General features: G+C 43.9%; 2 protein-coding genes and 1 pseudogene across 2 annotated transcripts; 1 reads left to right on the top strand and 2 right to left on the bottom strand.

The window, feature by feature from the left end:
• Positions 1-7,207: 7,207 nt before the first annotated feature.
• On the top strand, positions 7,208-10,237 carry fitm1l (fat storage inducing transmembrane protein 1, like). Its single transcript, XM_030115392.1, has 2 exons — positions 7,208-7,888; positions 9,189-10,237. Exons 1-2 carry the CDS (start codon positions 7,710-7,712, stop codon positions 9,859-9,861), a joined length of 852 nt encoding a protein of 283 aa, XP_029971252.1. The 5' UTR covers positions 7,208-7,709; the 3' UTR covers positions 9,862-10,237.
• Positions 10,238-10,766: 529 nt separating this feature from the next.
• Positions 10,767-16,142, bottom strand: trnau1apb (tRNA selenocysteine 1 associated protein 1b). The gene is made up of 9 exons (XM_030115639.1): positions 15,968-16,142; positions 15,174-15,271; positions 14,692-14,791; positions 13,861-13,913; positions 13,094-13,222; positions 12,521-12,637; positions 12,064-12,367; positions 11,950-11,992; positions 10,767-11,713 (listed from the first exon to the last, which is right to left on the bottom strand). The coding sequence occupies exons 1-9, from the start codon at positions 16,001-16,003 to the stop codon at positions 11,580-11,582; spliced, it is 1,014 nt and encodes a 337-aa protein (XP_029971499.1). The 5' UTR covers positions 16,004-16,142; the 3' UTR covers positions 10,767-11,579.
• A 3,733-nt stretch (positions 16,143-19,875) lies between these two features.
• LOC115405487 (tubulin alpha-2/alpha-4 chain-like) lies at positions 19,876-22,170 on the bottom strand (annotated as a pseudogene).
• Between the last annotated feature and the right edge of the window lie 16 nt (positions 22,171-22,186).

Genomic DNA, 22,186 nt, shown 5'->3' with positions numbered 1-22,186 from the left:
CAGCATCACAAATGGTACGCAAACTGCAGCGGGAGAAGGGTAATGCCATGGCGAGGGAACGGAGGGCAAAGAAAAACATGCGTGCTCTTCTGGAGGAACTGAAAGACAAAAACCTAATAAATGAAGAACTGAAAGACAAACTTGAATGTTACTCAGGTAAAATAAACAATTACATTAAATATATATTTTTCTTTTGGGTGTGTTATTAGATTTCCTAGTTACCACTCTAAGGAGACTTACTCAATCACTTTTGTTAATTGCATTTCAGATCTTCCAGTTCATCTCCTCTCAAAGCAGGGTGTGGAATACACGAAAGCCCAGAGAGATTTTGCACTTACCCTGCATCTGCATGGCCCTAAGGCTTATGACTACCTGAGAGAGACTCTGAAGATTCACCTCCCACACCCTAGTTCATTGCAAAGGTATTCTTCATCTCTAAGTTGAACTGCATTAACAACTAAAGCTACAGACTGCAGTATAATCAATGGTTAAAATTACTGGTTGAACTGTTGATACATTTTGATGTTGCAGTAGTTTTTGGTATTTCCACTGTCCAAAGTAGGGTTATTGGGTAAGCGGTTCATCTGGTAAGTGACTAAATGGCCTATGTCTTTTAATTGTATCTAGGTGGCTGAGCTCTCTGGATGCACAACCTGGACTAAACCAAATGATGCTTGACATGCTTGGACGACGGCGCCAGGAAAATGAAGCCAAATATGGCAATGTCACTCTGATGCTTGATGCCATGGCCATCAAAAAGCATATTCAGTATGATCCACAGACACAAACCATGTGTGGATTCGTGGACATGGGGGATCACTTGAATCAAACTGACATTGCTTCTGAGGCTCTTGTCTTCATGGTTGTTGGGCTCCAAGGTTATTGGAAAGCTCCAATTGGGTATTATTTGACCAAGAGCCTAACACCAGAAACACAGAGAGTCTTGGTAGTGCACGCTTTGGAAGAACTTCAGCAGCGCCAGATAAGGGTGGTGTGCATTACAATGGATGGCCATGCATCCAACATTAGCATGTGCACCCAGCTCGGATGTGACCTGAAAGCAACACCATGTGAGCCGTTGAAGACTCATTTCCCACATCCAAGAACCCGTGACAAGGTTTTTGTTATGTTGGACGCATGCCACATGTTGAAGCTCACACGCAATATGTTGGAGGTACATGCTCATCATTATTGCATATTATATATATATATGCTGGTATATGTTATATACCATATTCAGTTTTTGATGTATAAAATCTGTACATGTACATAATTGTGGAGAATAGGGTACTTTAGGTGTCATGTGTGCTAACACTGAAAAATAATTGTGATTCTGCAGGCATACAGCCCAATTAGAAGCATCACTGGCAGCATCAGTTGGGAATACATCGTTCATCTGAACAATGTCCAGAAGAAAAGCGGACTACATGCAGCCAACAGCGTCACAGACAAACATGTGGAATTTGCTAATCAGAAGATGAAGGTAGGTTGGTCAGATGGTTGTACACTTGGCAAGGTTTCGGATCATCCAACCAATTTTAATATCACACAGAGACAACCCAAGGATATATTAAATGCATAAATCCACTGTATGTATAGAAAGTTGATAAATGAAAGCACTCTAGGACTTCTTGTTATCCTGATATTTGCATATTGTCATCATTGTTGTCGTTTTCACTCTTTAATCTCATACAGGTCTCCCTGGCAGCTCAGACTTTGAGTCATTCTGTTGCAGTGGCACTTCGCACCTTGCAGGATCTGAAGGAACCGCAATATGCAGTGTTCAAAGACTGCGAGGCTACAGCAGAATTCATTGAGGTAAGATAGCTGCATCTGTAACTAAGTCATTCTTCAGTGTTTTTGTTAGGAACATGTCAGTGATTCATTGCATTTATCCTGGTGGCATTTGTGGCACCCACCACAAGAGAGACAATTCAAATGCTAAGATTTATCGAAAATGTGAGAACTTGCTTGTATATCTCATATTTTTTTGTTACCAACATCGTACCATCCATAGATGTGTACTATCTTATCCTTTTTGACACCACGTTATGGTAGGGGTTCCTCATCTTTTGAAAGCCGGACAAGAAGATGGAGAGGGGAGAAGAAGAAAAAAAGAGGAGAGGAGAGGAGGAGGGGCGTGCCCCCCCCCCCCCCCCCCCCCCCAATTGAGAACCACAAACTTATGGTGATAATTTTAGTGCTTCCAGTTAATTTAGATATCTGTTTTTAGATGACAGACAAGCTGTTCGACATCCTGAACAGCCGCAATCCCAGAGCCAAAGGGTTCAAGGCCCCTCTTGGTTCGAGGAATTGGTCAAGCACCAGGGAGTTCTTGTCCAGGGCCAGGGCGTACTTGCTTACTTTGAAGATGGAAGATGGCACACACCTGTACCAAACAAAGAGGTTTTATCGAAAAAAAAAAAAGTGAATTTTCTGTTAGTGATGCACTGATACTATTTTTGCCCCAACACAAGAACAACTCCTCAACTGTTGAGTAGTAACTATATCCACGATGAAATCTTTATTATAATGTATTAATTAGTATGACACTTTTAAACAGTTACCAGTAGCTCATCTCTACCGGTATGAGTGCATCCCTAAATTCCATGGATGTCTTTTCTCTTTTTGTTCATCAAATTTATGTGGGGCTCCACTGTCTTCAGCATCAAGTTCAGATGCTCTGTCCTCATTGTCTGCATCGAGTTCATAAGATGCTCTTTCCTGTAAGATGTTCTGTCCTGTTTGCATCAAGTTCATGAGATGCCCTACTCTTCTGCATCAAGATCATGACGGTATGTATTATTCACACGTGATAATGTTTAAGATGTCTGTGAATTTGTCTATGCTGCAATTCTCTTCTGTTAAGCCCCCCCAGGTACAAGTATCTAGCTGGTATGTATTGCATGGTCTGCATGTTTTGTTGAAAGAATTGATACAAGCAGGTTTAGTGTCCTAAAAGTAAATTTAAGGATCCTAAACCTTACACTGCTTATACTTTGAAGATCAGGGATGCAAACTAGTCAGCTGTAGGTTATGGACTGCTTTTTCCCCCCAGAATGTGGTAAGTACGTGAAACAGGGAATTTTATGTACCCTGGCATCTCCCAGACAGATGATTATCTGTGAGCAGTGACTATTTTTACCCTATGCCGTGTGTTTGCATCCCTGTCTTCTTGTGTCATTGGCAGGATCATCACAGTAATACATTAATTTATTTTGAAGGTTCCTCTCTGTCCTCGGCTTCATCGTCAACATTGACACGTTGATGTCAATGATTCCTGTGCTGCTCGAAGAACAGAAGTATGTCCTGACGTACAGGTTTAGCCAGGACCACCTGGAGCTGCTTTTCAACTCCATCAGAGCATCTGGTATGGTCACAACACTACATGACATGTAGTGTCAGCAAATGCTTGTATTAATTTCACATACATTTTCACCATTGTGATACAGTCTGAACTGTATGATGTCATTCATTTTAATTTGTGTGAGAAAAGATCATTCAGAGGTGGCTGGTTTTTTTGGGTTTTTTTTGTTTTGTTTTTTTTCACTGCGAAAATATATTGAATATCTATGTCATGTAACTATTTGTCATGGTTCATGGTTTTTTGTACTATATATCATGGTTTTTGTTTTTTTTTTTTGTTTTTTTTTTTTTTTTTTAAGGTGGCTGGAACAATAACCCGAATGCCTGCCAGTTCAAATATATCTTCCGGAAGCTGATGGCCAGGTGCGGGGTTGTTAAACCAAGCAGCAAAGGGAATGTGACAGCACAGGATGACATGGAGTTCCTAGCAGCCGGAGCAATGTCATCTACTGCTCAGACGTACAGCATAGATACATCTACCAACCTGTCGGCTGTAGACATGTCCTCTGCAGAAGGAGAAGATCTCACATCCCCGTTCGCTGACATTCCTGCCCTTGTGCATGACCACAGCTACCTTCCCAAGCATTTCGATGGTCTTGTGGACAACATTCTTGTGTACATTTCAGGTAGAGGTCGATTAATGGTAGATGTAGTCTGTAGCTGATTATTTTTTCAAGGCTTTTTAATTATATTAAGTTATAACATGAATCTGTTTTTCGCTGATTTCAGGATTTGTGGTGCGACGCACTCTTGAGAAGCTGTCCTGTGATGTCTGCCGGGCCAGTCTTGTGATGGATGCTGAATCTGCCCACAAGGACCAGAGCTACCACCTGCTGACTCTGAAGAACAATGGAGGTCTGGTCATTCCATCTCAAGGGACGGTTAAGGTCATCAGGGCAGCAGAGTGGGTCGTTCGCCAGGCAGCAGCAGACTGTAAACGATCACACCCCATCAAGCTGTTGGAGGTCCTGTACATGGTGCGGGAGAGGATCGGTTCGGAAGACGTGTTTTTGCTGGGGGAGCACATCAATGACACGCAATACGGCATCGAAAGTCACCACCACACACTGTTGAGCTTTGTTGTCTCCATGTTTTTCAAACTGAGGCTGCACCACATCGCCAAAATGACATCGCTTCGCCTGCAGCGTAACAATGAGAGGCAGAAGCTCAACAAAACCGTTCTTTTCAAAGGACATTAGTGCAATTCCAAAGTCAGTGTGTACATATGTATATTAGGGTGACCCAGCATCTTCTTTTGCCTGGACATCTCCACTTTTTAGGTCCTGTCTGGGGGGTCTGGGCGGGTTTCATAAATTCACAAAAATGTCCAGTATTCAACTTTTTTCATAGGACAATTACTGTTTTCCCCTCTACTCTGTTTTGTGTTTGTTAGTATTGTGGTGAGACTCTTCTATTATTTATCTTATATTACAGTTACTAAGAGATGTATTGGTGAAGCTGGATTTCATAACAGAGAAGTTCATAGTTAGAAAACTTTCTACTTATTTAAAAAGAGTCCAAGAGGGCTGTTGCTAGAAGTTTACATATTTCATTGTATTTTATTACAGAAGTTTTCCTTCACATCATTCAAGCATAATAAAGCATGTTCATCAACTTCCAAGAAGCCTATCTGAATTTGTGTCTCGAGGCCCTGCCGATTGTCCTCTTTTTTGCAAATCAAAATATGGTCCCCCTTGGGTATATGTACTGTATATATGTTTTAATTCTTTATATTTATTTATTTTTTGGTCTTGTTTTGAGGTTCAGTAAAGGCAAGCAAGTATGGCTTTCGTCTGTTTATCTTAAACCAAAAATAAAAACAAAGCCTGTGATTTATTTATATGTATTTTATTTATTATATCATTTTATTTTGTATTGTTTTTTTAATATATTTTTTAATTTTGTTGTAATGTATTTTTTTATTTTTGTTTGTTTCTCTGTTTCACAATATTTGTTTTTATGATTTATTTTATAAATACCTATATATTTTGGGTCTATTTTACATATTAAATATTGATAATAGAATTTTGGTGTCTGTGTGTGTGTAGTGACGTGACCAATCCACTTAATGTGATTTTCATATCAAAGTCTGTCGTTATAACTATTTGTAAGCATGCAGTGTAATATCTACATGTCTGACGTTTTTAACAAACCAAGTCGTTTGAAAATCGATTGAAAATTTAGCAATCAGTAGTTATTTCAAAGTTGACGCTCCATTGACATTAATGTGATGAGTGAGTGAGCGGCCCTGTACCAAGATGGCCGCCATATGACGACGTCAGTCCCCATTGGGTTACAGCGCGCATGAGCCATCTAGTGTTTGTATATATATCTATGCTTGCCCCCACTCTGGCTCCGCTACAGCTCTCCGCTGTTCCTCTTCCCACCACCATCACCACCTCTGTCTCCACTGCTTCAGCTGATTGGTTCTTGTGGCCCAGCATCTATGAGCCCAGCAGTAGCTGAACACGAGGTTATAGCAGGTTATATTTTGCTTCGATGCTATGTTTTTGCTTGTGGCAGCATTGTTTTTAATTGTTATTTTACTGTTATATTGCCAGGGTGTGGATGAGCATAATATCCTGGGAAAGGACCGACGAGTGTAAATCACCACTCCACAATACAGAAACTTGTGCAAAAAATATTTTACTGTTTCCTTTATTTTGTCCGTGCTGCCTGATTGTGATCAAACTATTGAAAGAGAGAGAAACACCTGATTATTCCTCATGCTTTCTGGTTGGCCCCCTCTCAGAGATGCTGTTTCTTCAAATCCCAAAAAACAGCTGACATCATTTTGCCAAGTCAAAGCAATACAGGCATCTCGCCGCCAGGTGGAGCAATAACACAGCGAGTTCACATCAGTTCTGCATACATCCGCCCTGCTCATCCATATCCATGTTCTGGTGCTGGAGCTCATAATCGTAAATGGAACTTCAGTCTCATGGGGATAAGACTGATTCAGATCCAACAATTATATATTTGGGATCTGATGGTAAAACACAAAGTTCAAAGCAGATATAAATGTATTTATTTAGGTGAGCAAATAATAAGTTATACATCTGTGACAGTCTCTATTTCAGTCTTTCTATCACTGGTTGGACTGTTGCTTGATTTTTCTTAGAATTAAGCACATGATCTCCTCATTCAATCAATAAGTTATGTCTATAAAGTGAACAGATATCAATACATTACATGGTGTGTATAAGGTACCAATGAGGAAGATTATTCTGTTAAGTTTTAGTGTTTGTTGGAAGGTTGTATGTGATTTGTTGAGACAGTTATATTAGTCAAACATGCTCCAAAAGAAGCTAAAAAGATTTATCAGAAAGGGACGAGAACTTGACAGAAAGGACAGCAAATGTGTGTGAAGTGTGTGAAGAGTGTAGCGATTCACTGATTGACAGGGACAGACTGCCGTAACAGCTGAGTCTCAGGCTGGATCCACGACAAAGGTTACAGCTATTAATACACGTGAACACAAACGGACACACACATACACACAATGAAACACTTTGTTTCTAATTGATCGCACGATTAATTCGTGCCCCCGGCTGCTGTCTCTGTCAGTGCTGAGTCTTGATGGAGGTCCATTCAGAAAGCAGGTCATGTTCACATTAACAGCAGGAGGAGTCGGTGTCATTGGCTCAACCTTTCAGCAACCTCAGTAGGAGCAACCCGACACCTTCAAGGCCCAGATGACAGGGCGAGAACATTTTCTGTATTTTTATGTCTGTGTGTGTGTGTGTGTGTGTGTTGAAGAGGACGCCTGCTGCTGACACAGAGAGGTGCAGAGGAGCTACAGTTACAGTAGACATGGCCTGAAGGACACCCTCAATCTACCACTGCCGGACGTCTCGGGACGTGGGACTGAAAGAGAGGCTGTGTTTTTCCAGAAGTGGCAAAATCCTGACCATTGACGGTCAGTGTGCAGCAAGAAAACCTGAGGAGACAAAAGCAGATCGCAGCTGCAAGCGGACCGCTACAGCCACTGAACTACAGGGGAAGCGCCCTGAAGTTGGGAGCAGGACGTCGCCCTGAGTCAGCAGACATCTTCACTGCACATATTTGGAGCCTGTGAAATGCCAGAAGCCAGTTGTCACTTCATTCATGTTCATACAGTACCCAGTTCGTGCATGGATGCCGAAACCGAGCTGCTCGCACCAGTGGACTTCTGCTGCACATTCAGAGGCTTTGAATTCCTGCAGGATCAAACCATCAATGCACAAATGGATTACATCTGAATATCTGAACAATGTGTTTTAATTTGCGTTGAATCAGAGTGAGCAGTCGGTGACTTTCGTATATAATTTAAATCCAGTCGGCGTTTTTAGTCCCGGGCCCAGATGTTCCTCAACACGATCCTGGTGGTCCTGACGGACCTGGCGGCCCGCTTTCTGGGTCACAAGGTGATCCGGCAGCACTTCCACCTGCTGCTGTCGGGGGTGGTGATGTTTGGCCCTGTACTGAGTTTCTGGGTGTCTCAGCACAGCATCTTCGCCAAAAGAAGCCACTTCCTTTACAGGTGAGATCCCTCTTTGATCACTGTTGTACAGTGGAGGCCTCCACATTGCCTGTGCATTTAAACTCAAAGAAAATTTATTTACACAGGGGCTTTTTGATTTGGAACAGTTTAAGAGTATGTAAAGGTGGCTTTTATGTAATGCATAGAAAATCAGTTATTATTATCATTTATATATGAACTTCAAGTGGCAATATCTGCCCTGAAATGTTGGGGGTGTTTCTTCCAGTGACCAATGACGAAGCAGAGCAGCCTCTGAAATGTCAACACTGTGAGCTTAAAAATGGCTGATCCCTGCAGCAGCTTTATTCCTCTTTGCAAGAGGATATTTTCGAGCAGGGGAGTCATGCATGTGGCCCACGGGCCAAAAGCAGTCGCTGCAGGGATGACATTTCACCGGTTTACAATCAAAACACTAATTTTAGGGAACATGACAAAACATATAGACGTGTGACAAGGGTTCAGAGCTGCAACTCTGCTGGGAAACATTAGCATTCATGGTGGAAACATGCATGTCAAACCATTCAGATATTTTGTGTTTTGCCACCATCTGTGGAAAAACCATGGAAGGTGTGACTTTAGATCTTTGCGCAAGTTTGTCAAATGATGCATAAAGTTAAATAGTGTGATGCATTTCTGACTGCAACAAAATTCAAAGAGAAAATACAGATGTAAATAAAGGGAACATTTTGGTGGGATATTTGACTGTATTTTGCACTGGGAGGCATCATTAAAGAGTGAAAGGTTACAACAGTTTCACTGGAGATCAGGTCAGGTTGCATGTGGCTCTGTAATTTGTAATTTAATGAGTTGACACCTCTTTTTAGAGACAAGAGGTTGAGCCCGAAATGATCAATTTCACCTTTCAGAGGATTTTCAGGATTAGTTTAGCAAATATAATCATGACAGATACATGCAGGAGTTTACAGTAACTGGAGGTGATGGAATACTGACCATCAACCCAGATTAGGACAGATTAGGATGAGAGAATGACTGCTGACTGTCTGATCGAGAGAGATGATATATGATCCGTCCTCTCTCATAAAATCTAACAGAACAAGTTGTCTTAAACGACCAGAGGTGAATGTGTATGGACACAGAATAGAACTGTTCTTTGAAAGTTAAAAAAGAGAAAACCTTTTTTTCCATTGTAACATCCAGGAACATAAAACATTCCAGTAATTATCATGGAAGACTAAAGAAAAACTAAAAGCCAGATTTATTAATCACTGATAAGAATTCAGACAAAACACTGCAGTCCAGTTGGAGCGTCTGAATGTTTCTCCCTCTCTTCTGCTTTCAGGGTGTTTCTGCGCTCCGGTTGGGGCTGGACCTGCATCTTCGTTGGCTCGTTCGTCTTCCTCCTCTCCTTCTCCATCCGTCGCTCCCTCTCTCTCTCCATCCGCCACCTGTCCAGGCTGGGGCTGGCCGGCGGACTCTGGCTGGCGTTCTGCAAACTGCTGGACGTCCTGGAGAACGCCACGGGGAGCTGCTACGAGCCTCTGAGCGCCGGGCCCGAGGTGGTCAACGGGCAGCCTCTGCTGGTGCTCCGGGAGGGGGAGAGCAAGTCAGTGTGCGTCAAGGCCGGGATGCTGTGGAGGGGCTATGAGGTCTCTGAAGACGTCTTCCTCCTCTGCCTGTGCTGCCTGCTGCTGGCGGAGGAGACGGCCGTGTTCGGCCCCTATCTGAGCCTCGGGGGGATCTCAGGGGCCCCTCTCAGGATCCTCTTCCTGTTCTGCGTTCTCCTGCTGGGACTCTGGATCTTCCTGCTGCTCTGCCTCTTGGCTTACTTCCCACAGTTCCCCACTCAGCTGCTGGGGGGCGCTCTGGGCTGCCTCAGCTGGAGGGGACTGTATCAGGGCTGGTACCGGCTGGGGCCCAGCTGGTACTGTCCCGGGAGGCCCGGCCTGGGACTGCTCAACACCAAGACCCCCAGCAACGGGGTGGAGGACGCACAAGCCAATCACAGCAGTTAACTGAAGAAAAGGCAAAAAGAATCCATCTTCTAAAAGTACAATGCATCGCAGATGGACAGAAAAGAACTATTTGTGGACCATTTTTCTTCATGCAGTGGCAGAACATAAACAAGTGGTCTTTGTGTCATTTCAGACTAAACAGACAGCAGCTGCTCGTCGACTACATGTTAACATCTTTTAATATCTCTTCTTCAGGCAATTCGGTTTCTAAAACATACCTTCTGATGTTTTTTCTTCCATGTTCATATTTATGATGAAGTCAAAGGTGTGTTTTAAAAACCATCTTGCCTGAGAAGACGAAAGAAAAAACACCTATGAACAAACTAGAGGTAATAGTAGCTGAATGGAAGAAGTATCCCGTTTGTTCAAATGCACTGTGGGGATTTGTTTCATCAGTCGTTCAAACTTTAAAGAAATTCATGTTGAACCCGAGCTGATCATTAAAGGTTATGCCATATAATCATTGTGCTTATTGCTTTAGCATAGAGCTCAAACAAAATGTGAAAAAAAACTAATAACTGATGAAATGTAGACAGACATGATGCTTCCACATATTAAAAAAAAAAAAAATCTTTCTGCTAAAGAAGTTGGAAAAACATTACTTCTCTCTTCAACTACCCATCAACACTTCAATGTCCAACATTTAATTTACCCAAATGTAATACAAATAGTCATATTTAAGGATAGAAATTGTTAATATTTTATAGTAGCAAAGTTAAATTAAAAAATAGATGAATAAATGTATCAACAGTCATATCTCAATGTTCAACTTACTGGGTCCTTGACTTTCTCAAAATAATATATTTGTGGCAAATAAGTGACTAGTTGGTGTAAATACGAGTATGCACTTGGTTGTCTGTCTGTCCTGTGATTGACTGTCAAGCATAACCTTCATTCACCAGAGACTGATTTCCTCCCATAATAGTTTTATTCATAAAATGTCTCCACAAATATGTACAAAATTTCAGCCATCAAAGAGCAGCTTCCAGCCTCTCAAAGTCCTGACAGAGAGTTTCACAGCACGCACACACACACACACACACACACACACACACACACACACACACACACACACACACACACACACACACATCGAAAGGTTGCACCATTCAGCAATTACACAGAAACACACTGAGATAAATAACATTTCTATTTGATTGTTTTCCGGTGAATCTGCACACGGAAACACTTCTGCACAACCCAACTGTCAAACTCAATAAAAGTCCTCAGGCGAGAGGAAAAATCCTTCAATGAGAAAAATATTAGCCAGATGACCAACGGTGACATCCTGTCTGTACAAAATGATTCAAAAGGCCTCCCTGAACGGACAGGAGAGATGTGGTAAAAGATCATGAAGGCATAGTGTAGGTTTCTGTCTTTACAAGATAAGAATCAGGAAAAAGCTAAATCAGTAAGATGCTTGTTACTAAGTTATGAGTCAGTAAAAAAATAAATGTTTTTTTTTTTTTTGGAAGTGACATTAAATAGTGACAAGACAGAACATTCACCTTGAGACGCTTCAGTTCCAACATGTCATCCAAGTAACTGGTGCAAAAAAGAGACATCAATTTCACCGAAAACTGACTAACGTCCAGATTACCAACACATCGGACCAGGAACCGGAACCGGATCTCTTTACGTGTCTGATTGGGGAAATATAAAACCAATAAAAGCCCGGGGGTAAAAGAGGAAGCAGAAGACGACATAAAAACCGGGCATCAAGACAGAGAGGGGACGGAGACGTCGGACTCCAGAGGTTCCCAGTGGCTGTTCATCATGGCGTCGAAGACCTCCTCGCTGCGCTGCATGAAGTCTTTGTTCCACATGTCTATGTCGCATTCAGAGATCGTCTCTGGAGAGGAAAAATAAAACACATCTACAGTTTGTTACATGATTCACAAAACAGAAGAAAGGTCTCAGAAATCATGAAATAGGAGGAGGAAAAAAAAAAAGAACTTGATCACACTTTTGTTTGCAGTTTTCATAATGATCAGATACGAATTTCTCATTTTACTGAAGAAAAGGCTTTGTAAGAGCATTCTCAGTTTCCTTAAAAAAAAAAAAATATTATTCCAGAGAAACTCTGACCTTCTGCGTTGTCCTCCTCGACGTCCTCCCCGTCCTCCTGACCCTGTTACGGAAGCATTTTGATTTAATCTCTTGCTTTTCCGCTCAGCGGGTGAGTGGAAGTGTTTCCCTCACCTCTGCGGCTCCGGAGGCGTCGGTGGACATGGGGGGCATCCCTATGGGAGGGGGGGGCATCATGTGGCCGGGTGGGGGGTATCCGTAGGGCCCGTAGTTGTAGTTGTAGCCAGCGTTGTAGCCGGGATTGTAGCCGCTGTTATAACCGCTGTTGTAGCCGCCGTACTGGTCGTAGCCCCCCCACTGAGAGTAGTAGCCCGCCTGACCCCCGACGCCGTGGCCGCCGTAGTAACCGGACTGCGTCTGGTTGTAGTTGCCATGGTAATTCTGGCCCGGGCCGGCGTGGTAGGTGCTCATCTTCTGGCTGCAGGAAGAAAATTCATAAATACAAATTATTTGACTGAATAAAATTTAGTTACATTTTAATTAATATTTCATTAAAAATAAAAATAGCTTGTATAATCACAGCTGTCATGCGTTTGTGATGAGTTTACAGGAAATGGTTTCCGTTTCTCACCTCTTGGCCACAGCGATGCTGAGTCTGAGCGGCTTCCCTCCCAGCATCGTGCCCTGGCATTCCTCAATCGCCTTCTTCTGTTCACTCTCCTCCCCGAACTTGACAAAACCGTAGCCTCTGCAAGTCAGAGCACAGTCACACCTCCTCTGCACGCCCACACAGGCTCCGTACTTGGCATTTAATAGCCACTTATGAGAAACAGAATATAATGGGTATTATTATGGTAGAACTGAAACTTGTTGTTTTACTTTTTAACATGAGGTAGCATCACTTGAATTGTGAGTTGCTCTTGCTTAGCCTATATGGGGAAAACAATAGTTTCAGCATAAGACGGCAAGAAAACAGTTCTTCAGCCTTTTTGCGAAAATAGATGAAGATGCACCGGTGGTCAACGTCCATAGCACTGCTATCCAAACAGTTATCACACAGAGGAAAAAAAGGAAACAATTTAGATATAATCGTTTAATATAAAAAAAATATTTTAAAAAAAATGCTCATTGAAATTAGACAATAGTCTAAAAATGTTGTCATGCTAAACAGAAGTGCCAGGCTCTCTTCAGTGACGTGACGTACCTGGAGTATCCGTACTGGTCTGTGACTACTTTGGCTCCTTTGCAGGAAGGGTACTTCTTAAAAACTTGATGCAGCTGGAAGTCGTCGACCTCAGCAGCCAAGTCGCCCACAAACACTGAGAACTCTGGGCTGAGGGAAGCAAAACACACAGGAGGTTTGTGGAAATGACACCAGTGGTGTACAATGTTCCCAGTGAGGAATTTCCTTTGGGACGACAGATAGTCTTCGGTTAAACATGATAGAAATAATTTGTATTGTTTTATCGGTACTGAATAAATATGAAGATTGAAATATCAAATCAACAAACTCTTGTTGTAAAACTTAACAGTTTTAAGCACACAGACTATAAAGACTCACAACAATATCATCTCGTCCCATATTTTAATAACTAATGAAAAAAAAACTAACATTATGCTGTATCCTAAAGGACCAGTGAAAGGATGTCTGAGTCATATATTCATTTTATTTGTACGCTCTATATCTGAAAACAATTAGTCGACATCCTCATAAAAATTTTCTGTTTGATTATTATTATTATCAGCATCTGCCCAATAATAAACCAACAACAATAAGATGATCATATTGGTGCATTAAAATTTTGTCAGAAATTTTGTGACTGCCAATATTTTTATGGAAAGGATTAAGCCTCGACTTTGATTGTGGGGAACCTGTGGTAACCAATTAGAGTCTACACAGTTTTCATTACACAGTTGTCATTGTTCACTTGAAATAAGACGCAAAAGTTGAAAATATTAACACCAGCTTACCCTGCCTCTGGCCGTTTCCCATAGGTGGCATAGTTTAGCTTAAACTTCCGGGGCTGCGTGGAGAGAAAAAAGAAATACTAAGCCGAGCAAAGATGTGTAGTGCAGCATTCGTATTGCTGGAAATAAGAGAGTGGAGTTATTATGGTTGTGGTTATTTGGGTTTACATACCTCCACCACCCAGACCAGCCTTTAGCCCATTCCTCAGTTAGTTCCTATCAGAGTCTCTATTCACCGGCTTCAAACAAAGTGCATTCATGTACAAGCAGCCTCTGGGCCACCTTCAGCAGCAGATAGAGGCCGGTGAACAGGGGAGCCCAGCAGCTCTGCCAGCCCAAAGTGCTGACAGCATTTCTAACAAAGCGGCAGACAGCTAAAGCTCACAGCTTCACACAGTGTTTACCTTTAGAATTTATCCTCATTTGCTCCACATGACAAGGCCATCTAGCAGGCTCGCTTTTACATGAGCATTTCAACGAGTTGTCCTCAATGTGCAAAGAGAATTTTAAGAGATCTGGTCTATTTAAAAACTGTTCTAAAAGAGTCTGATTATCAGAGCAAAGTGTTTATGAATATATCAGCTGCTTAACAAGTCTTCAAAACTGCTGTTTCTGACATATAGCAAGACCAAGACAGGTTGCGCTCCACTATCCAGTCAAACCAACAACTGAACACTGCTTGATAACATAAATCTAGTTCTGGGAAAAGAAGGAAGGCGAAAACAAATTGTCAATAATAATCATACGTTTATTTAAAAATATATATAGCAAATGCATTCATATTTAGAAGTTTGATATGAGGTTGTATTTTTGCTATTACTGTAAGAGACTGACCGGGTTTGATCCAGGAACCAGTTTCCCATTGAGCCTCTGGACACAGCGGTCCACACTCGCTTCATCAGCCAGCTCCACAAAGCAGTAACCTGCTGAACCCCTGCAAAGGAAGACAGAAAGTTTAGGGGACATGTGATCAAACTGATCTGCGATGTGTCTGAAATACAAGCACCTTTACATAATTTCAGACTGATCACTTCAAATACTAATTTAAAACCCAGTAGTCATGATGAATCTTGAGACAACACTGTAGCAACTGCTTGAACAATAAATGATAAAAAGAAAAATCTTACATAGTTAAATAGTTTACTGACAAGCTCATTTTAAGCTTCCATGACATGAGTAAGGCTACTTACACAGACCTGGTGAATTAAGAAAAGACAGTGATCAGACAGACAACAGAAACATCGCCAACACTCATTCCATACAATTATGTTGACTGCAGGTTGGGCACAGAACGAAGTATGAACAGAGGAGCTCACCCTGTGATTCTGTGAGTGATGATCTTCACTCCGAACGGGGACTCTCCCATAGCACTGAATGCCTGTTTGATGAAGTTCTCATCCATATATGGATCCAACTGCACATAAAAAAAAGCACAGTTCATTTACTGTACGCACAATGTTTTGACAAAAAAGTGATTTAAAGCAAGGTGAAAATTGTCGAGAAATGAAAAAAGTGTGGAAAATTTCCAGACCATAATAATAACACGATAATAAGTATTGCCGTCTTTATTAATGTTGGTTCATCTCGACACAAAACAACCTGATTACAGATTTTGGGATTGATACACATGTTTATTTAAAACTTTAAATTCAGACTGGTTTATTCAGAACTGAATCAGTCTTAACCAAACTGGTAAATTGTAGCTTTAGACAAGTGACACTGATAATGATGACATGAGTGGGAGACGCTTAGACTCGGTCGGTCCGTACAGGCTTCATAACCCTGACAATCTAATTAAAGCGTTACAATCGTGTGATAAGGCTTGGATATCTTGCACATTTATGTAATGATTAATTTATCAAATCTGAAAACGTGTAAGGGCTTGCTGGTGAGCTAACGCTTGCATCCGGAATTCAAAACACTGAACTGTGGACGTTATCTGACCGCTTGGCCTTAATTAGCGATGTTACTGCGAACGAAAGCATTGATGATCAATGTCTAGGAGCGAATTTCATGTCAAATTCTGCAACACGCTGGACACGTATCGGAGCTCACTTCAGAACCGAGCTAGCCGCGCAGCTAAGCTAACGAACAAGCAAACAAAACTTACATCTCCCATCCACAAGCTCGTCTGTCTGTTAAACATCTTGATCTCTGGAGCAATCGACACGTATTAGAATCCCCGGAGTTAATTTATGGCTGTGCATAAAAGCTAATACATAAATTGTTAGCGTTAAGGCTCCGGCTTCCTGTAAAGACAAGTTTTTACTGCTTCTTCCTCTGCAGACGGACCGAGCTGTGTGTGAAGAGCGGAACTGGAGCGTTTACCGCCACCCAGCGGCGCGGAGTGGAGCTTCAACTGTAAGTTTTGAAGTCAAGAGATTTGAATGTGATTTCCTCTTACAAGATTTAAGACCTACCAAGATTTAGGAGCCCAATTCAAATCACAGGAGTCAGAGAACAGAGTGCTAACCATTAGAAAAAAATGTATCTGTTGTAAGATAAGTTTCTGTTGTCAGTTGTGCTTAAGGAAATTGGATTTGATTTGATTTGATTTGATTTGATTTATGGGAGTCACAGGTGATCTGCAGATCTGCAGATACGGCCTTCACCTGTGGAACAGCCTGCTGGAGAACCTCAGGTCTGCAGAGACTGTTGATATTTTTAAAGGGAGGTTAAAAACACACCTTTTTAATTAGGATTTTAACTGACCTTTTACAGTCTTCTTATTCCATCATTATTTATGTAATTTTATTCAATTTCATTATGTACTTCAAACTCATTTTACTTTTTTGCTTTACAATCTTATCTTACTTATTTGATATTAACTATGTATCGTATCTTTTAGTTGTTTAATTCCAGTGTTTCCTGAGGGGGGTCCTTCACACCAGGAGTTGGTTCCGATCCACTGCTGGGGTTACTGTGCTCGGGTCCTCTGGTCCCGGCTATCCCGGGGGTCTCCACACCTTGGTGTGCAGGTTCCCTTGGTCTGGCAGGGCTGGGGGTTGGGCGCTGGAGGCCCAGTATTAATGACCTTTGACTTCTCCCCGTGTGGGCGGCCACACTGGTGGTGTTTCCTAAGACGCTCAGTGCCAGGCCATGTCTCCCCTTCTGTGCGAATTATAATGGGAGAGTGTCTGTTTGTATGTGTGTATGTGCACCTGGCTGTCTGTGTCTTTCTCTATGTGTGCGTGTGTGTGTGTGTGTGTGTGTGTGTGTGTGTGTGTGTGTGTGTGTGTGTGTGTGCAACACACACACACACACACACACACACACACACACACGCACACACACGCACAGTCTTGTATTTCTATCCTTGTGGGGACCGTCCATTGACTCCCATTCATGTCTAGCCCCTAACCCTGACCCTTACCCTAACCCTAACCCACACCACAACAAAGCCTAACCCTAAAGAAATGTTTTTGCACTTTTACTTTTTTCAGTAACAACAACATGGTCAAGAAAACACTGTTTCTCCTACTTAGGACCGGAAAAAGGTCCCCACAAGGCACGTCGTTTCACGTTTTGCTATCCTTGTGGGGACATTTGGACCCGACAAGGATAGAAATACAAGAACGCACACACACACACACACACACACACACACACACACACACACACACACACACACACACACACACAGGAGAGCCTCTTTCCTGTCGACCCTGAGGTCCCTGATAGTGGTGCCCATAACCCGGGTCCGCCTGATCAGGACCGCTCTGGGATTGATGGCCGCGGGCCCGCGGCCCACCCTGTGGTTCGGTTGGGCCTTCTGCACATGCGCAGGCTCCAGCGGTGGTTCTGTCGCCTCCGCCTCTTGGGGAAGCGTGACAGATGCAGAAAGGTCTGGATCCCGCCCCAGGCACGCCAGGATCTCCTCTTCTGGATGGATGCTGCTCTCCTTATGCAGGGAGTTCCCATGGTTTGCGTGTCGCATCACGTCGAGGTGTTCATGAATGCGTCTCTCGCAGGATGGGGGGGCACCCTAGGCCACCTCGCGGTGGGCGGTGCCTGGGACTCCACGCCCATTCACATCAATGTGCTGGAAATGACGGCGGTGCAGCTGATGCTGCTCCACTCCCAAACCAGGCTGCAGGGCAGCCATGTGCTCCTCAGGTCGGACAACACCACGGTGGTGGCGTACCTGAACAGGCAGGGGGGACGCGGTCTCCCCCCCTTCATCGCAAGGCGGTGGAGATCCTACACAGCGAAAAGACCAGTGTTGAATTAACTCTCACAGAGTTGATTTTAACACTTTTTCAGGGTTTATATAGCTCCACACTCTCCAGAGTTAAAATAACACTTTCAAAATAGTTGTACATTTAACACTATGCCAGGGTTCATCCTTTAACTCATGAAACAGTGTTAAAGTAACACTGAGAGATTTGACAAATAACACTGCTCTGAGTTTCTTTTCACTATTCAGGTAGTGTTAGTTTAACTCATTTACAATTTACAATTTTACTTAGCAGACTCTTTTGTCCAAAGAGACGTACGACAGTGGGGGCAATTCAGGATTCAGCGTCTTCCCCAAGGACACTTATACATGCAGGCATCTCTTCACGTCGTGGTGCTCAGAGAGGGGTCTGGACCCGGTCTCCTGCGCTATCAGTGGAGTATTGGAGTTTCTCCAGGCCCTGCTGGACAGCGATGTGCTGCATCCACGCTAGCGGTGTTTACATCGGCCATTGCAGCGGGTCACGGCTGCTTCGGCCACTTTTCTGCGCACAGTCACCCGCTGGTGAAGCGGTTTCTGCGTGGGGCGTGTCGGCATGTGGTCTCCCCGTTGGACCTCCAGACTGTGCTGGATGGTCTGAGGGAGCCCCCCTTCGAGCCTTTGGAGCATGTGGAGGACTGCTTTCTCTCCTTTAAGGCTGCTCTCCTGTTGGCGCTGGCATCCGCCAAGAGAGCTGGTGATCTCTACGCTCTGTCGGTCCAGCCCTCCTGCATGGTGTTCAGTCAGGATGGGGGCTTGGTGCAACTTTGGCCTAACCTGGCCTTTCATCCCAAGGTGATCACTTTGGACTTCCGATTGAGAGTGATCCGGATCAGGGCACCTGGCTCCCTGCCTGGCTCATCTGGAGACGATCCTTGGCTGCGGTTGCTGTGTCCGGTCAGGGCTCTGCGTTGTTACGTTGAGCGCACGGCTGTCTTTTGCACCACAGACCAGCTGTTTGTGAGATTTGGGACCAGGGGGCGTGGAGCCCCGCTGTCCTCCCAGCGTCTCACCCACTGGGTGGGGGGCGCTATTGCGACTGCCTATGAGGCGCTGAATCGCCCGCCTCCGGCGGTGATTCGCGCTTATTCCACACTGAGCATGGCGGCTTCTGCGGCCCTGTGCAGAGGTGTCACGGTGGGTGACATCTGCCAGGCTGCCTCCTGCACGTCCGCGTCCACCTTTGTGAGTTCATATCTGATGGATATGTGCACAGACACTGTGGCAATGTCATTTTTCAGCGAGAACAGGAGTTCTGTCGCTTAGCTGTGTTGGCTCTCGTCACATCAGTGATCTACAGCAAATGTGATGAAAAAAAAAAAAAAAACTATTTCCCAAAATGGTCCAAATTGTCTATATTTCAAACTAAATTTTAGATCCAAATTTTAATGGCGGATGGAGCCTGGTTTAAATTATGTTTTATTTTCTTACGCTAGTCTGTGATGTCCTTCTATAAAATGCATCTCAAAATATGAAAGGTCAGTGAAAAGGCAATTGCTTAAACAGAGAATTGAAGTGAACATTGACTCCATGCAACAGAAAATATTTTGAATGATTATATAATGCTTTTGCTTTTGGTACATTAATTTATGAAAGATCTCTGCAGCCTTAAGATTTACACAGCACACATTCTGTCTCCTGTCTGTGACCCTGAGGGTGGGTTGATCCTAGGGGCGGGATGGGTTTGAAAATTTCAATCCAAAAGGATCAGGATTATTCTGATCCAATCTAGCAAAGTTTCAAAATACCGGGATAGAAGATCCTGATTCATGGATCAGGAAAGTGGGATTTGGAAATCTGGATCAATTTAATCTGGATTTAATTTTTACTGGGCCCTGAGGAGCAGGTTAAATGGCAAACGCCAACTTGGACTTCCTGTCATAATCAACCAAGAGACGCTCCATCAGCAGGGTGGTAAACCTGGAACCTTTTCCTCCTCCAAGGGAGTGGAAGATGAGGAAACCCTGGAGTCCTGTGCACTGTTCAGCCTAGGGTGGGGGGTTAGGAATCATGAGCATCAGTGGTATGGGAAAAAACTCAAACCACTGCACCTTTAAATAAAGCTAAACAAAGAATTTGCTATTCAGGACTCAGACTCACCAATTTGCGAGTCCTGTCAAGAACCAGGTTGATGATCTCCTTGCCGACGGTGTAGTGACCACAGGCGTAGTTGTTGGCTCCATCCTCCTTGCCAGTAATCAGCTGCTCGGGGTGAAACAGTTTGCAGGAGGTTCCCGTGTGGACCTCATCTGAAGAACAAAAAACAGCCTCAGATCTGGATGCATGTGTTGTGAGTATATATACACAGCTATAGAAATTTGCAAAATTCAATTCAATTCAGCAACATCTGTGACCTGCTCCAGCCTTATTCCCCTGCGAGGGTTTTAAGGTCTGCAGATCAGGTCTTGTTAAAGAGCAACTTCGGTTTTTGACATCTGGACCTTATTTCTAGGTGTGTGCATGCTCATATACTCACTCAGACAAACATTGTGCAGCACAGAGTCCTTCAGAAGTTACTTAGCTCCAACCGATTCAGCCGCACTTAGCGGGGGCCACGGCAATGGAGTTTCAGCGCGGGACATAATCTCTGCAAAGTCGCTCATTTCGGCTATATTTTTTCATCCATCGCCAGTGTTATCATAAAGTCAGCTCGTCTACCGTACAGTTTCCACTAACTTAGCCACAATTAGCTCGGATGGGAATGTCGCGGAGGCACTTTGGCTGGGCCTCGGCTGTCACATAGCGCGGGCATCTGACTTCCAGGGCCGAGTTGGTCCGAGTCGGGGCCGAGATGGGTAAATGGCCCGGAGCTTGCTCCAAGGAAGTCTCCGGAGGTCTCCAGGCCGGCCTGGCCGCACCGCGCGCAGGCCGCAGTGCGCGCAGATACCCGCCGTGTTCCGCCTGGATGTCTCTCCTCACCTCCTCTCCTCACGAGGGTCTCTGGAGGTCTCCAAGCCGGCCTGGGCGCACCGCGTGCGATGGTCTCCGCGGAGCAAGCTGCGGGCTGTTTACCCACCTCGGCCCCGACTCGGACCAACTCGGCCCTGGAAGTCAGATGCCCGCGCTATGTGACAGCCGAGGCCCAGCCAAAGTGCCTCCGCGACATTCCCATCCGAGCTAATTGTGGCTAAGTTAGTGGAAACTGTACGGTAGACGAGCTGACTTTATGATAACACTGGCGATGGATGAAAAAATATAGCCGAAATGAGCGACTTTGCAGAGATTATGTCCCACGCTGAAGCTCCCTTGCCATGGCCCCCGCTAAGTGCGGCTAAATCGGTTGGAGCTAAATAACTTCTGAAGGACTCCGTGCTGCACAATGTTTGTCTGAGTGAGTATATGAGCATGCACACACCTAGAAATAAGGTCCAGATGTCAAAAAAACCGAAGTTGCCCTTTAAAGGTGCCACGTACTCGCTTCAAGACCAGAGAAACCCGATCATTCCAGGCCGTTGCTCTCAGGCTCTGGAATGATCTCCCACTTTCTCTCTGCGCAGTTGCGTCTGTCGACACTTTTAAATCACAACTTTAAACCTTTCTGTTTGCTCAGGCATTTGCCTAGTTTTTCGGGCCTGTTTTTGATCTCTTTTTAATGTTGACTATTTATCTATCTGACTATTTGTCTGTATTTAATTGTTTTTATTGTTGTTTATTATGTTGTGAAGCACTTTGTGGCTCTTTACCTGTGAAAGGTGCTGTATAAATAAAAAATTACTTACTTACTAGTAAAATAACAGTTTCACCGATGACTGTGGGCTCCAGTTCACAAACACAGCTCAGGGATCATGTTTCCCAGCTCCAGATTCACTGAAGACGGTGCTGAAGGAGTCATCTCCTCCTCCATCAGTTTTGTCACTGGGCATCTGACCGTCAGGCCGGACGCCGTGCTCCAGGCAGTAAAGCTCCCAGCAGTGGAGTGGCCCATCTGGGCTCCGGCCTGGCCGAAATGCATAGAGATACACTCCCTCTGTGGAAACAGGGACACAGGTCAGTCAGCAATTCCCCCTCTCTCTCCCCCCCTCAGCTGCAGCAGGGGCCCTACCTTCGTGTAACGGTCACGAACAGAACATCTTATCTGATGGCACCTTCTGACTCATTAAAAGAAACAAAAAA

The sequence above is a fragment of the Salarias fasciatus genome, chromosome 18 (assembly GCF_902148845.1).
Source record: "Salarias fasciatus chromosome 18, fSalaFa1.1, whole genome shotgun sequence".
Lineage (NCBI taxonomy): Eukaryota > Metazoa > Chordata > Actinopteri > Blenniiformes > Blenniidae > Salarias > Salarias fasciatus.
This window is presented reverse-complemented; position numbering and strand designations above follow the sequence as displayed.

Bases quoted from the DNA above. Each gene is read 5' to 3' on its own strand.
- fitm1l (XM_030115392.1), top strand. From the start codon at position 7,710: ATGTTCCTCAACACGATCCTGGTGGTCCTGACGGACCTGGCGGCCCGC. The intron at 7,889-9,188 runs GTGAGATCCCTC...TTCTGCTTTCAG, and splicing joins AGAAGCCACTTCCTTTACAG to GGTGTTTCTGCGCTCCGGTT.
- trnau1apb (XM_030115639.1), bottom strand. From the start codon at position 16,003: ATGTTTAACAGACAGACGAGCTTGTGGATGGGAGAT. The intron at 15,272-15,967 runs GTAAGTTTTGTT...TTTTATGTGCAG, and splicing joins CGAGCTTGTGGATGGGAGAT to TTGGATCCATATATGGATGA. The intron at 11,993-12,063 runs GTGAGGGAAACA...CTTCCGTAACAG, and splicing joins ACGCCTCCGGAGCCGCAGAG to GGTCAGGAGGACGGGGAGGA.